Raw genomic sequence first — 14,988 nt, forward strand, 5'->3', positions numbered from 1 at the left:
AGAGGGTAGGTAGGTGGGCTCAGAGCCCCTGCGGGTCAGCCCCAGCTGGGGTCCTGGCAGGGTGAGATGTGGCTCCGAATGGCGGCAGCCCCACTCCAGGAGGCCTGGGGGCTGCGGGTGCTGATAGCTGGAGTGGGAAAGAGAAGGGCCAAGAGACAGGGATGGCCTCTCCAGGGCTCACAGCCAGTCAGCCCAGAACTTGAAGCTGAGAGGGGAGAAGACGCTCTGGGAAGACGCATGGTCCGTGAAGGAATGGATCTCCCTGGGCCCCCACCCCGCTCCCCATCATGGGAGAAGAGGCGCTCACCTGCATTGATTTCCTTGGAAACAGAAACCTCGCCGGAAGTATCTGCAGACCTGGGACGCCTTCTGGTCTTGAACAAATTGGCAGCTCAACCCCCAGCGACAGGCTCTTTGGGCAAATTTCCTAAAAGATCATCTGACAGTCACTCCCAGCTCTGTTTTAGCTTCTGCCTTTGGGATCCTTATCAAAACAAGGCTGTATGATGGAAGAACACAGGCTCCGAAGCTAGTCCTATGTTCAAATCCTGACTCTGCTGGGTAACCCTGGGTGGGTAACAACTTCCCTACAGCTTGGCTTCCTCACCCTCAGAAATGAGGGTTACAATGCATTGTTACCTCAGGGTTGCTGCAAGGGTAAAGATTTGTACAACACATAGCAGGCACTCAGAAAATCAGTGATCTCTATTAACTTCCTCCAAGCACAGAGTCTTAAGAGTGTTCTGGAGCCAGAATTCACATTCTGATACCATGGCCAGCTTCCTGTAGTCACACGGGGGCCCCACACTTGCTTTAATGAATGTCCTGCTGTTGGCATCTTGAAATTATTAAATTTTTTAACAAAGGGCCCTAATTTTCATTTTGCACTGGGTCCTACTAATTATATAACCAGTTCTTCCTGGTACCACTACTTTCTGGTTGTATGAACTTGGACAATCTTTTCATGCCTTAATTTCTTCATTTATAAAATACGGATAATATTAGTACCTATTTTAAAGGGTGATGTCAAAGCACCTGGCACACAGCAAACCTTCCACCTGTACTAGACTCTATCACTCTGCTGTTATCATCATCACATCACCACTACTGGGGCTGTCGAGGGTCAGGGTGTGAGGTGGAAAAGTGTGTGAGGAGGCTGAGTTGGGCAGATGTTTATTGAGATTCTATTATGTGTCCAGGTTCTGGGACAGGTATGAGGTATAGAGGGCCTCTGCTCATCATGTGCTTTGTTGCCAAGAGGGGGAACAAGCCCACATCTGAAGTGGCCAGGGCAGTGGGGACAAAGGCTGGATTTTAATCTAAGAGAACACAGACGACCAGCCCAAGCCAGGGGTCTGCCATAGCGCAGAAGACCTGAGAGCGAGGCCTGGGGAGAGAAACAGGAGGAGGGAGGGAAAAACAGGTGACAGGCACCTGGTCTTGCTTGGTGAAGGTGCCAGATTGTCAATCACATGGTCCTTCATGGTCCAGTAACGTGTGGAGCCCCGGGATGTGGAACCTGCCTACAGAGCTCAGGCTGAGGTAATGGAAGTAGAGAACCAAGAATCCAGAGCCAAGACTAGGGGGAGGTAAGTAAGGCACTCACCTTGGACACAAAATTTCAGGGGACGCCAAGAAAACTCAGTAATAAAAAGAATACATTAGAGCAAAAATTTTTAAAAAGATCAAAACCATTGCAAAAAGTATTCCCAATGAACAAAATATCTAACTTTTAAATAAAGACAGGATTCAACCCTGCACAATTGACCTTACTCGCCTCTCCCAGTCCAGGCCCTGCAACAAGGGCACAAATAATCAGGACAAATGCAGACCATGAAAAGGATCACTTTAGGCAGGATGGTCAGGAAAGGCCTTTGAGGAGGTGCTAGTAGTAATCATCACCATAGTGACTATTACTGTTACATAATAATATACTTATAATAATTATTGTTATTAATTTTAAGGAAGCTGTTGTAAGGGACAGGGCTGTAATGTAAGATAATGAAATTATAATTTTTGATAATAGACTACTATATGATTTTTGGCACTGAATTCAGAGGAAACTTAAATAATTGAATGCTATAACAAATCACTTTTCATTTCCATCCACTTATTTATGTAAACAAGATATCTTAGTGCTTCTGTTTATAAAAATTAAAAGTGGAAATTGATGTTGAACCCTATCTTGTTCTAGCAATTAGTAATTTTATCCGTGGATGCATGAGCTTTTTAGGGGGGAAGGGGAGAACAGCTGTCCCATCTATCTCAGGAGAAAATTTTCAAAAGAAATCTTTTTGTTATTAACTGTTAAAATATGTAATACATTTAAGTTGTTTTGATCAACTGAGTCTACTAATAACTAAGTCTAGAAACTTCCATTTCACAAATATTTTTGTTGAAAGAACATAACATTGTGATCAGTAAAAGACTTCTAAGAATAAAAATATTTATATATTAGGATAAAATTCTATGGGGGAAGTGGAATAAAATAGACATTCAAGGATAAATAGGAATTATATAAAACGGTAAGAGCCTGTTTATCTATATATTTTAAGTGGATGACATTGTATGTTAAATCTCTCTGATATTTAAATGCCACTGGATACATAAAAAGAATAATGTATTTATTTAAATCCACTCTGCTCACCTGCCATTTCTGGTTGGCTGCCCACAGAGCAAGTTCCTTGGCAGGACCCAAAACAATCAGCCTAGAGAGTCTACACAGAGCCCTAGCCTGCCCCACCCTAGTACCCCATGGTGCCTTGTAATCATCTTCCTTCCCTACTGGGAAAAATTGAGAAGCTCCTGCAGGAAGATTGAGGGCAAGTTCTCGTGGGCTGAAGGCTTTGAAACACATCCCTTCAAATCTTGCCCAAAGTGCCAGCCTTGGAGAAGGAAGGTCAGAAATGGTGAAAAGCATTTCATTTAGTGATTTTTAAAAGATTTAAAAAATCTCTTTTAGAATTAAAAAAAGTCATGTCATCATTTTATTTTAAAATGGGACTATTTATAATACATTAGAAATTATAACCTTTGCAATAATTTACATGATGATGAAAATCATTCAATAATTTGGAGTGTGGAAGGGATATGTGGTTTTTCAAGTTTCTTCTAGGAGGTTTATAGAGGCTGCCTAGCCTGGTACGTTTCTGCTCCCAATTATAATATGGGGGGATAGATAGGGAGAGGCCAGGTTGGGTAGAGACCAGATCAGTGGGTGACAGCCAAAGTTAGTGAGGGTTGGGGAGAATGGGGTGAGAGATGAAGGGGTGAAGTGGGAATGAGAGTCACTGCAGACGGGGTGGGCAACCATGAGAAGAGGAGCCGGTAACCCCCAGAGGAAGGACTTGCAGGTCTCCTGTCCCCAGTCCACCAATGGGAAGCCTCTGGGTGGGAGATATGCTGGGAAAACTATGCCTTTCTTCAAAGACCACCAACGAGACCAACCTCCAGGACTGCCAAAAAAATCAGGCCATCAAATGATCTCCTTCCCGAGCTGAGAGGTGCAGTGACAGAGCTCTCTGAGCACTTCCAGATGGGATCTCAGCCCATTAGATGAGCCACAAGGAAAGGGGCTAGGGTCTTTGTGATCAAATCCATTTGAGAACCTCTTCCTTTCACATTTTCTTCGAGTCATGCAGCATACTGCTTATTGTACATGAACACACTGAATGTTCTGCCAGGTCCCACAGAGGAAACCCATTCAACCCACCCTGGCTTAATTTAACCTTGTTTCTGTCATTTGTTCAGGTCCTCCACCCACACCCCTTTAACATATCTGTGACATACTTTGTTTGGAGGAATGTCAAATTAGTTCTTTTACTCTTCAAAACAAGTCTTAAAAGTCAAAAGAGTCATTTTCTGCTTCAAAATCTGAGGCTCAGAGAGGTAACGTACCTGGACCAGGGCTCGAAACAAGAGCTGGGGCTATAACCCAGGTGTCCTCACTCAGGCCAATAATTCTCTGGTTAATCAAGATTGACTTGTCAGGGGTGAGGTGCTGGATTTGGGGAATTAGGCCAAGTTCTGAGGCCAAGCAGGCGGGACAGAGCAGGTCACAGGTAATCCAGGCTTGGGGAGGCATTAAGAGGGGCTTGGTGGCCCATGGGGACAGAGCAGCAGATCCCTCAGCAGTGAGCCTGGGGACTCAGACCAGACTGTTGGGTGGGGTGTGAGGCTGAGAAGGGCAGGAACTGAGGAGGGTAGGCTTGGGCTCAGTAAGGTGGGATGTAGAGCCTGCCAAAGGAGCCCCTGGCCAGGGGTTTAAAACTTGAGGACCCAAACATAGTCTAGGCTGCCACCTTCCTGGCCCTGCACCGAGCTCAGGAAGGAACAACTGAAAGTCCCCTTTAGTAAAGTCCATCTTCTTGTTTGGCCTCCCTCTTGCTACCTGGCTGCCTTTCTTTCCAGCCTAGGGAAGCTCCTTCACACTGAGACCCTAAAATCTACAATAATCCCTCCTCCACCCAGACTTCAGTTCTCCCTAAGCAACTGATCTCTTCCAGCTGTTGGCAAAAAGAATCTGTGCTTGGGTATTAGTGTCTGATGGAAGCCTAGTGAGCTAGCCTGCTCCAAAGACTGTGTCTCTCTGATGGTGTAATGTTTCCATTCAAACATGTATCAACACCTGGCATTGTGCTAAGTTCTGGGGCTATAAAGCTGACCAGGAGACCAGATCCCTCGCAGGGAGCTGTTTGGTGTTTCTGGGCAGAGAAACCTTTGTCGGGTGGAAGAGATAGAAGGCAAGAATCCCTGCCGTGAAGTAGACCCTGGGCCGGCCTTGACTCGGCTGTCCAGCTCTCTATGGCTTTTGCCCTCTTTAGTCCTAGTCTCCTCCTCTGGACTATGAGGAGGTGGAGGATGATCTCTAGACCCTTCTAATGTTGGGGACGGGGCAAGGAAGCCCCTCCTCCCCCATGCAACCCAACCCACTGGGCTTCCAGTGGCCAGGTCAAAACCCAAATAATTTCCCCCCACCTTCCTTGTGCTCCCCTGAGACCCAGGCCCCTACCTGCACCGCCGTTGGGAGTGGGGGCTGCTCTCCCCACCACGGCCACTGCCGTCCGGCCCCGCGGAATCCATCCCAGCTGCAGCCCCAAGTGGGAGACCAGCAAGGCTCCAGTGGGACCTTTATCCCTCCCTTTCTGGGTAGGGCCAAGGGAGGAGGGGCCACGCAGCCAGACCCTCCCCTTCCCACAGGCCAGGCCTGCTGCGAACAGCTGGGAGGCTGGGGGCTCCCCTGGGCAGTCCAAGCAACAGGGATGTGAGTCGGGTGGGGCAGGAAGGGCTTCAGGGATCCCTAGGCGATTACTGGAGGAAACTGGGGGAGAGTTTAAGACTCTGAGGGTCCAGGGAGGAGGAGTGGCTTGGAGGGCGGCTGCAAGGACCTGGGACCCAGGCCCAAGGACCCGAAAGGCTAGGAGTCCTGGGGCCTGAGATAACTTACCGTGTCTGAGGGGAGTTATAACTGAAGAGGCCAGAGGGGATCCCTCTTCTGACCCAGAGCTGCGGGAATCCTGCATGTTGAGCTGAGGTTGGTGGAGAAATCAGAGGGTGGACTGTGGAGCCTCAGAGCCTCCGGGAGTTGGTGTGAGCCAGGTGAGGGGTACAGGGAGGCCTGTTCCAGATCGGCCATGTACTCGGCAGGTCCAAGAGGCTCTGGGGACCTGCTGCCAAGCCCAGATGTTCTACAGAATGTCACTGTGGCTTGGTCTGTGTCCCTGAAACCAGCTTGCTATCCTGATCACAAGAAATTAGATGCAGTGTCCATGCCTCAGCAAGGGCCACCATGAGATGTGTCCAGGAGGGGGCTTATCTGAAGCCCTGTTCAATGAGGATGCTGCAAATTGTATAACAAATCAGCCAATCAGAGCCTCTCTCTTGGGCAGTATAAACACTTAGTGGCTTCATGGCTTGCAGTGGGGAGACCAATGGGCTGGGCCCATTGAGGCTGGAAAGTAGGGGAAGGGGAACCATGAGCTCTAAAAGTTCTTCTAGCTCTATTTCTAAGATTCCTTCAGTTCCCATTTTATTCCTCCAAAGCCTGTGCTTTCTCCACTAGACTGCACTGCCCCATATGGAAGTGTGGAGAAAGGGAAGGCTCCTGTGGTGGGACTTCTCACCACTCTGTGGTCAGAGTGCTCACTGCACACACTTGGGCAATATGTTGTTTTTGACTCTATATAAAGAGCTCTGCCCAGTGCTCTGGGTGACATGGTGGCACGGGTGCAAGGCTGCAAGAGAGGAGAGCAGAGGCTGGAGTGGTGGCAGCGGCAAGGACAGAGACTGGGACAGCTGTGCAGGCAGAGAGGCCCAGAGGCAGAGACCAGCTTACTGCATGCAGACTCACTCTGAGTGGACGGAATTCCAGTGATTGACCTGCTACCATGGGAATAAAGTTGGGTATAACCCTTTCACCCCAAGAACATTCCCTTGTCATCTTTTCGGTCCCACTGAATCCATAGTGAACTTCTCCGGGGCTGAAAACCATTGGCAAGACAGGGAGATAACTTGGGAAAGTTAAAGGAGACTAAGTACAAGGAATTCACTTAAAAGTTAAAGGACAGATTTTTGAACTGAATTTAAACAACTTCCTATATTTATCAGTAAATTGACACACTAGATTGGGAAACCTGGTGTTGAGCATCTTTGTTATTTCTTTTACTTTTGCTGGATCAAAATTATTTAAAATCTACCCTCTATAGGAGCTATGCCGTTTATCCTCCCACCAATGTTATGAGAGAGCCTGTTTCTGCACACCCTTGCTAACACAATATTATCAAACTTGTTAGTATTTAATCTGCTAAGCAAAAAAAAAAAAACCCGGTATCAAATTGTAATTTTAATTTATATTTCCTGTAGTATGAGTGAGATTTAAGCATCTTTTCATGTGATTAAGAGAGATTTCTTTTTCTGTTCATATCCTTTGCCCATTTTTCTTAGTTTGTTGACCTTAATGATTTGTAGATGCTCTTTATATAGTAAGGAAATTAGCCCTTTGTCTGATTATGTCACAAATATTTTTATGTGATTGATTTAGATTAAAAAATTTTATTTTCCCCAGGAAGAAAAAAATTTAAGTCTGTGTATGGTAAGATTATTTTCATTTTATAGACTCTAAGTTTCATGAAATACTGCATGAAACTTAGAAACTTCTGTGTATACAGTAAACTTTTGAAAGGTCTAATTCAAGATTTTATAAAATATTTTCCCCAAAATGTTTCTTCTAGTTTTTATTTTAATTGCTGAAAAATATCAAGTTGATCTGTTTACCTATTAATACACACTGTATTATTTCCATGTTTTTGCTATTGGTGTGGCAAACATGTATACAAGTCTTGGTATAATTTGGTAGGTTTCACTCTAGGGTATTGTGTCAGGTTGGCTTCTTCAGGAAATAGATCTGGAGGTTTACTTGCAGGACATGGACTGAGGAGTGCTCTTTGGAAGCACACCTGTAAGGAACTGAAGGAAGCAGAATTGAGTAGAGACAGAAGTTAAACTGTAATGTAATTACAACAGATGCGTCAGCTCCAGAGCTGGAATTATCCTTCAAGCTGTCCCAAACTCAGGCGAGGAGGCTTGGTCTTATAACTCTGTGTTGGCAACAGGTTGCCCCTCAGGATGATTGTGCTTATCCTGGGCAAGGGCAATTTCAGTAAGAGCAATTTCCTGAGAGGAACTCAGCTGTGAGCTCAGCAGTGCATCTCCCAGCAGCCATAAAAATTAATGTCTGGGTTCTGCAGGGGAAACCTGGATGATGCCCCTCAGTTTCCACAGGCACATATGAACTTTACTAGGTTTAGCCAAAGTGTTTTCCAAGCTGATCATACCAGCTTCTACTTACGTGGATAAAATGAAAGTTCCTGTGGCCAGGATTCTCACCTGGCCCTGGTTGGCTCACTCACTACACATGTGTGGGCGATACGTTGCCATTGACTCTATATAAAGAGCTCCACCCAGTGCTCTGGGTGATACCATGGCATGGCTGTAAGGCTGCAGGAGAGCAGAGCAGAGGCTGGAGTGGTGGCAGCAGCAAGGTCAGAGACTGGAGCAGCTGTGCGGGCAGAGAGGCCAGAGGCAGAGACCAGCTTGCTGCATGCAGACTCACTCTGAAGTCAACGGGAGTTTAGTGATTGACCTGCCACTGTCGAAATAAAGTTGGGTATAACCCTTTCACCCCAAGAATGTTTTACTGTCATTTCTTTGGTCACATTGAATCCATAGTGAACTTGCCCGGGGCTGAAACCCACTGACAAGACAACTTCCTTCTGCCGTTAAGTGAGAATTTGTAATAACAATTCCTGTCCACATCTTCTAGCTTGGTTTCCCTGTGCTATTTTCTGGATAATTTCTACAGATCTTTCTTGAGGTGCAAAAGTGATCTCTGGCTGTGTCTAATCTGTTAACTCATTGAGTTTTTTTCTCTTATCTGGAAGTTCCATGTATTTCTGTGAAAATATTTTTTCTTCCTTAAAAAGCAAATTGTTGCTTTCTTAAGGTTTTGATTTCTTCTTCAATAATAAAACATTCATCTCCTATACTATAATCAATAGTTATATACTTTGATGTCCTTGGGCTCTAATTTCACTCCTCATTATGTCTATTTATTTTCATGAAGCTTGTTTCTTCATTTCTGTAATTTCGTAGGAGTTCTATACTGTCTGTATCTGTCCTCCAGGAAGCTTTGGCATCTGCTTCTTCCAGGCTCCCCAAGGAGAGTGTTTCTGAGGAACCCTACTCCTTTCTTTTTTTAACTTTTTATTTCAGAAGATTTTGATAATTGTTGCAAAGAGGGTATCTTCTAATCTCTTAAAGTTGCTTTTTTCTTTTCTAATGTCAATATTTGCTTCATTAGTCCTGAGCATCATTAAAAAGAGACCAGGAGACCAATTATTGTCCTCTAGGATTTGCTCCTGGGTAAAAGCAGAGATCCTAAGGCCCTGGATCAATACTGGCTTTGCCTCTTCCTAGCTGAGCAACCCCAGACACACTCCCTCATCTCTCATTGTGCTTCCTCACCTGCAAAATGGCAGGTGATAGTGTTTACCTGTTATGGTGGGGATTAGAGGTGATGCATGTCAACAATGCTTTGCACAAAACAGGTGCTATTAATAAGGACTATCACTTAGTGATAGAAATAACAAGGAGCCAGAGAGATGGGAAACTATCCCTTCGCAGCACCAGAAGGTAACAACAGGAAACTGGTACTGAGATTTAGCTTCACCTCTCTGAAGTTATATCTAGTTATGTGGTATCCTATATTCTTACCTCTATCTCTGGGAAGAGGACCAGCCTTTAACAACTAAGCCACATTCTTCAACTACTTTTCTCCCAACTGAAGGTGTGGAAAAGGACAGGGAGGTGAGAAAAATAAACTGAGCAAACCAGAAGAATCCCTCCTAAGCAAGGCTATCAATTTCAGAGATGCTCCTGTTCCAAGCATTCCTCTTTTCTTCCTATTCCACTGCAACTGTCACTCTCCTAGCTGAGATGAACTGCATGGGAGTTGACAGTTCCAATTGCTCTGCCCGGCTGGCTAGTAAAAGTGGAAACCAGATGGCAAGTGTCAGACTTGGGCACCTTACACTACGAGTCTGCTCATTGCCTCAGGCTGGCATTTGTACTTTGTGCTAGTTATTTGCCGGCTCTTGGCTCCATTACTACTCTTCCATTTGCTCCCCCATATTGCAGGGACTGAAAGTCTGCATCTACATTTCCTAGATTCCCATAGAGTTGCTTTTTCAATGGGAAGTACAGCAAATAGACTAGAAGACAGGAGGTGAGGAATCACCTTTCCAACCCCTGAACTCTGCTGGTTCTTTCTGGCAGGAGAAACTGAGTTTGAGCTCCAGGCTTTTTGCTCACAGGGTGAGGTTCCCAGGGGCAGTAGCAGTGGTGACAACTTCCGGCACCCTGGCAGCCCCCACTGCACAGTGTGTGTGACTCTGGTCCTATAAATCGGCAGGTGGCTTTGGCCTCCCAGGCTTCCTCAGTGTCAGTGGGTATTCTGGTGGTGGTGGCCTTTGGACAATACCATTTCCTAGCCAACCCTGAGGGTGTCTTCCCGCCATCACTTATGTCTGATGACCTCAACTTCCCCCCTTTTCATCTTTCAGTTCTTTCAATACTTTTGTAGTAATTCCCTTAAGTAAATTCTACATTTAAAAATTTTTTAGTGGTAATTGCTTACCTGGCTAGAAAAGCACCAGAACATACTCTGAGCTTGCCTCGCACTGCAGCCAAGCCCACTGGCTGCTGAGGGCTGCGCTCCCTGGGAGCCTCTGGGAAGGTGGCGCCCCTGGAAGTAAAGGAGAAAACTGGGGTGCTGGCTAAGGAGAGAGGAGCCCTCATGTCCCGTGTGGATGGCAAAAAACGCATCCTGAATGACAGGCTTTGGTGTTTTGAGTCTCATATACCGCTCAAGACCCAGGGGAGTTGCCTTCTCCAAATCCCTACTGAGTGCCTCCCAACCACCTCACCCTGGCCCCCCAACCCTGGTTTGGGCCATGGCATCCTTTTCAGAGTGTGTGTATGCTTTCTGCTCCCCAAATTCTCCCTGCAGGGTAGGGACAGCATCTTCTCAGTCCTTCACAACCCTTGCTGGCTGACCAGTAGTGAGCAGAGCAGGAGGTGAGGAAAAAAGATGGCAGTTTTCAGAAAGCAAGCTAGAATCAGCCCTCCCAGCCAGCACCCCAAAGTCTCATTTGCCTGGTTCCCTTCCGTGCACTGGAGAAGGACAGGGAGGAATCCGATCAGGCCCCACGAAAAATATGTAAAGAACTGAGTCGCTTAAATCAACTCTTAAATATTTAATTTCCATTTATTTATAGTTTCATCAGTCTGTGTACACTATTTATATTAAAAACACAGGAAGCTGGGGCTTCTAGCAAAAATATACATTTCAGTTTCAGGGATTCTTCAGACACTGAGAAGAGCTGTATCCTCAGCACCAGACCCAGGTGGGGGATGGGGTGAACTGGGGGATGGGGCGGGGGAGGGGAGTCAGGAAGAGCATCTCCTCCTTCACAGCGCTGGCCTGAGGGGGGCACCCCCACCCACATCCCAGGCCAGCGGCAGGTGGGAGGGGACAGTCAACAGAGACTGATCCTGGGGCCTGGAGACCACAGTGCTGGCAGGAGCAGCTGGAAAGGCCCCTTGGGAAAGAGGACCAGACAGGACCCAGGAAGCTGGGGCCCTAACCCCAGGCCTTCTGCCACCTTTCTCAGAGACCCTATCCAGTCCCTCATGCCAGCTTCCTCCCTGGAAAAGCAGCCTGGGTGGGCTTTCTGCCTTCCTGCCCTTCACCTGGGAGGAGCGGAGGCGAGGGGCCAGAGGAGTGGGACTGGGACCGGGCCTGCAAGATCCCCAGGCCTGGTCACCAGAGGCTGTGCAGAAGAGTTCCAGGTGACTGGCTGGGCTGAATACAGGGGAAGGGGAGGGCCGCGGAGCTGTTGGGACAAATGGATGTCACAATGAGCAGGATCAGTTTGTCCCTGGCACCTCCCCCGGCTGAGCTGACTCAGCAGACATTCCTGCCCACCAAGGGACCTGGCCCAGGCTTTGGAACAAGGGCTCAGCTCTGCCCATCCCCCTGGGGGCCCCTCCGGGGTTCCTGCATCATGAGTGGGGAGTGAGGGGTATGGACCCTGCAGGTAAAGTGACCGCAGTGCTTGTAGGGTGTGCTGAGTGGCAGCTCCAGGGAGTGTATGGTGGGCGGTGAGCTCCAGCTAGGCTGAAGCCAGTGCCAGTGTTCCCTGGACAGAGAAAGGTTGTGCTTGCAGCCTTGCCCTGGCACTAGGTGGAGATGGGAGTGTGGTGATGAAGCACAACAGGCAGGGCTTGGCAGTTGCCAGAGTGGTGTAGGCTGCATGGGGGGCCAACCCCATGGCCTGGGGTCAGAATTGAGGGCACTATTCACTGCCTTCCTTGCCAAATTCCACCTCCCTGTGGTTCGCTCCTGTTCAGTGGGGAAGTGGGGGTCCCCACCTGGAGGAACCCCACCTCCTTCCAGGCTGGGGGGTGTCCCCCAGCGGCCAGCGCAGGGGGCCATGAGAAACACTGGCCTGGAAGACCAGTGACTAAAAGAACATACAGGGTGTTGGCTTTCACTGGGGCTGGGGCATGCTGCTGGAGCAGGGGAGGCTGGGAAAGGGCGTGCCAGCCTCAGCCTTGGAAGGGTAGCCAGAGTCTGAGGGAGACATCCTGGCCCATGGGGCACAGACCCAGCTACAGTCAGCCCAGGCCCTGCTTGGCTTCCCCAGGAAGCTGGGCCCAGACAGATTAGTGTTTCTTTGGAAGGCTCCAGTCCTTTGCTGTGAAGACTGAAGCGGAACTGAGGCCCCTGCCCTTGCAGGTGACTGTTGGTGTGGAGGGCAGGTCCCATTCCCTCCTGCTCCGGGGGCGGTGGCAGGGGATAGGGGCCTGTGTGTACAAAAGCAGAAGTCCTGTCCTATGCTGCTGGTGAAATAATACAAACTGTCTCACAGAAAGAGAAATAGGGACAGGGAGAGAGAAGGGAAGGCAAAAAAGAAGAGGGAAACATAAGAGAAAGGAAGAGAAATTCAAAGAAATCAGAAGGAAGAGAAACTGAGAAAGAGGGAGGCAAAGGAAGGGGCTACAGGGAGCCAGAGACCACTTGTCTGAGTGCACGAGTGTGCGATCCCCCTGCTCTGGGGCGGGGCTGAGACTCAGGGGTTGATCAACGGAAAACTCCTGTGGGTGGTGCCTGTCCCAGCTCTGTCCACCTGCCCCTGATTCTTGGCTCCTTGGAGGTCTGCTGGGAGGCCTTCGGTGCACCCCTCAATACATGTCCTTGTAGATCTCCTGGAGCAGGGGGTGCAGTGAGGTCTCGGTCTCAGTCTTCTTGATGCGCTGCATCATCTGGGCATGCTCGGTGACCAGCTGCCGCAGGTCAGCCATCTTCTGCAGCAGCTTGGGGAAGAGGTACTGAGCGTCAGGGTGGTTGGCCTGTAGGTGGAACTCGAGGGCACGCAGGATGGTGTCCTGGATGGCCTCTACCTGTGGTATGTTCATGAGGCCTGGCCGGTCTGTGGGGACAGAGGGCAGAGTTGTGGGAGGGAGCAGGTGTGCACGGGGTCTCCACAGGCAGAGGAGCTCCCCCACCTCCACCCTGCATGGGTGACTTTGCCCAAAGGAAGGAGGCTGCCCTGCTATGACAGACCCAAGCCCTGTCCTGTCAGTGACTCCTTACTGAATGTCCCACTACCCCCTCCCGTGTCCCGGCCCACCGCTTTTGTGCCTTTTTTTTTTCTTCCAGTCCAGGCAGTATAGTATTGTGGTTAAAAGACTCACTGCCCGGATTCAGATTGTGTCTCTACCACAAACTAGCAATGAGGCTGGGGACAGGTTACTCTGCCTCCCTGGACTTCAGTTTCCTCATCTATAAAATGGAGGTAACAAAGTACCTTCCACACAGCATTGTTGTGAGGACCAAATGAGTTATAATCTAGGAAAAGATTAGAACAGGGCCCAGCATGAAGTAAGGTCTACACCACTGTTAACATGATTGTTGTGTCAGAATATGAAAATGTAGGTAAGATAGAGAAAATTTCTCCACCACCAAAAATAACTCCTATCAGCGTTGGATAGGAGTTGGCGTATTTCCTTTCAGTTTTCCTACCGCATCTCTATCTATGTGAGACAGAGCTGGTCTTCTCCGGACAGTTAGTGCCTTGCATGATCTGCCATCATCACGTGGCTCTTCCCCACACTGTCTGAGCTCAGGCCTGGTGCCCTGCAGTGTGGACCCAGTCCCAGCCCACCTGCTGACCCACACTTACCTCCGCACAGAATGATGGCCGCGATGAAGAGCGCCAGGTCACTGTCATCGAGTTCCAGGGCATTGAATTTGACAGCAAACTCAAACTTGGGCTCAATGATGTCACTGAAGGGCTTTCGGAGGCTGCGCAGGAACTCACGAGTGACAAAACCTGTGCCGTTGGCCACCAGCAGCCCGTCTTTGTTGACGATGGAGGCCAGCATGGCAAAGATGGCCTCATGTACGCCATACTTGAGAAGGGTCACCTGGTCGTTGAGGAAGAGGTTGCTGAAGCTGGGGATGCTCTTGGCGAACTCAGTGAGCTCACGCACAGTCTCTACTGTGGTGCACTGGCAGCGGTAGAAGACGTGCACGCTGATCTCCTTGTAGGGTGGTAGGCCATTCACCAGCTGCTTCCACACCAGGCCCTTCTCGGCCTGCCACAATGTCTCGATGTCGTGGATCACAAAGGGCTGAAAACCAGGCCCTGTTAGAGGCCAGGCTTTGGGGGACCCCCGCCCATGTGCTCCCCATACCCCCTGCCTGTACAATGAAGTGAGGGGAGGGAGGAGGCCTGCTTCTCCCAGGAGTCAGGCTGGTGGCAGCAGAGCCCAGAGCCTGGGGTGCTGCCAGGCCGAGCAGCGACACTCACCGCCGTATGGCTGGCCTTGCCGGTGAGGATGCCGCGGGCCTTCTTTTTGGTCATGTTGAAGTTTTTCAGGTAGGCATTGTAGATGTGCTTGGAGAAGGCCTTCAGGTCAGCCACCTGTGGGTTATGCTGATTTTCCTCGCTTGCTGTCAGCCCTGCCACCAGCTTCCTCTTCTCAGCCTCTGGCATCCTGCCAAAGCGGATGGCTGCGTGGGAATGGGGGACAGTCATCAAGGAGCCCAGGCAGGGGCCAGCATCCCTAACCTTCTTGTCCCTATACAGACACACAAGCCAAAGATGGAGACAACTTTTGAGCCCAGTCCCCTACGAGTTCTAGACCAGCAAGTTGGAATGTCGAGGAACCCCTCCAGAATGTAAGCTCCAGCGGACAGGGGATTCTGTCTTTTCATAGAGCCCCACATAAAAGGGCCCTAATCACAGAGTGACTGAGCTGCTCTGGCTGGGAGGTGGTACGGTGTGGTGGTGGGGAGACAGCCTGAACTTGAGTTCCTGCTTGGCAGCTTACTAGCCATGTGACTTCAGACAGGCTATTTCACCA

General features: G+C 49.1%; 1 protein-coding gene across 11 annotated transcripts in view; it reads right to left on the bottom strand.

Moving 5' to 3' along the window:
• Nucleotides 1-13: 13 nt before the first annotated feature.
• PPARD (peroxisome proliferator activated receptor delta) overlaps nt 14-14,988 on the bottom strand; it is a 117,210-nt gene continuing 102,235 nt past the window's right edge. For 7 of the 11 annotated variants that reach the window (XR_008994418.1, XR_008994420.1, XR_008994423.1 and 4 more), the window contains 4 exons: nt 14,433-14,635; nt 10,193-10,300; nt 308-5,528; nt 14-127 (listed from right to left, as the gene is read on the bottom strand). Coding sequence is in view for 4 of the 11 variants with exons in the window: in XM_036920082.2 (XP_036775977.2) it covers nt 12,802-13,049; nt 13,803-14,253; nt 14,433-14,635 (902 nt within the window). In the remaining 7 variants the exon portion in view is untranslated. Of the gene's footprint in view, nt 128-307; nt 5,529-10,192; nt 10,301-10,803; nt 13,050-13,802; nt 14,254-14,432; nt 14,636-14,988 lie in introns of those variants that run through there. The other 4 variants (XM_057494132.1, XM_057494134.1, XM_036920082.2 and 1 more) reach the window with 2 other exon arrangements.

This window comes from Manis pentadactyla, chromosome 16, assembly GCF_030020395.1.
Source record: "Manis pentadactyla isolate mManPen7 chromosome 16, mManPen7.hap1, whole genome shotgun sequence".
Lineage (NCBI taxonomy): Eukaryota > Metazoa > Chordata > Mammalia > Pholidota > Manidae > Manis > Manis pentadactyla.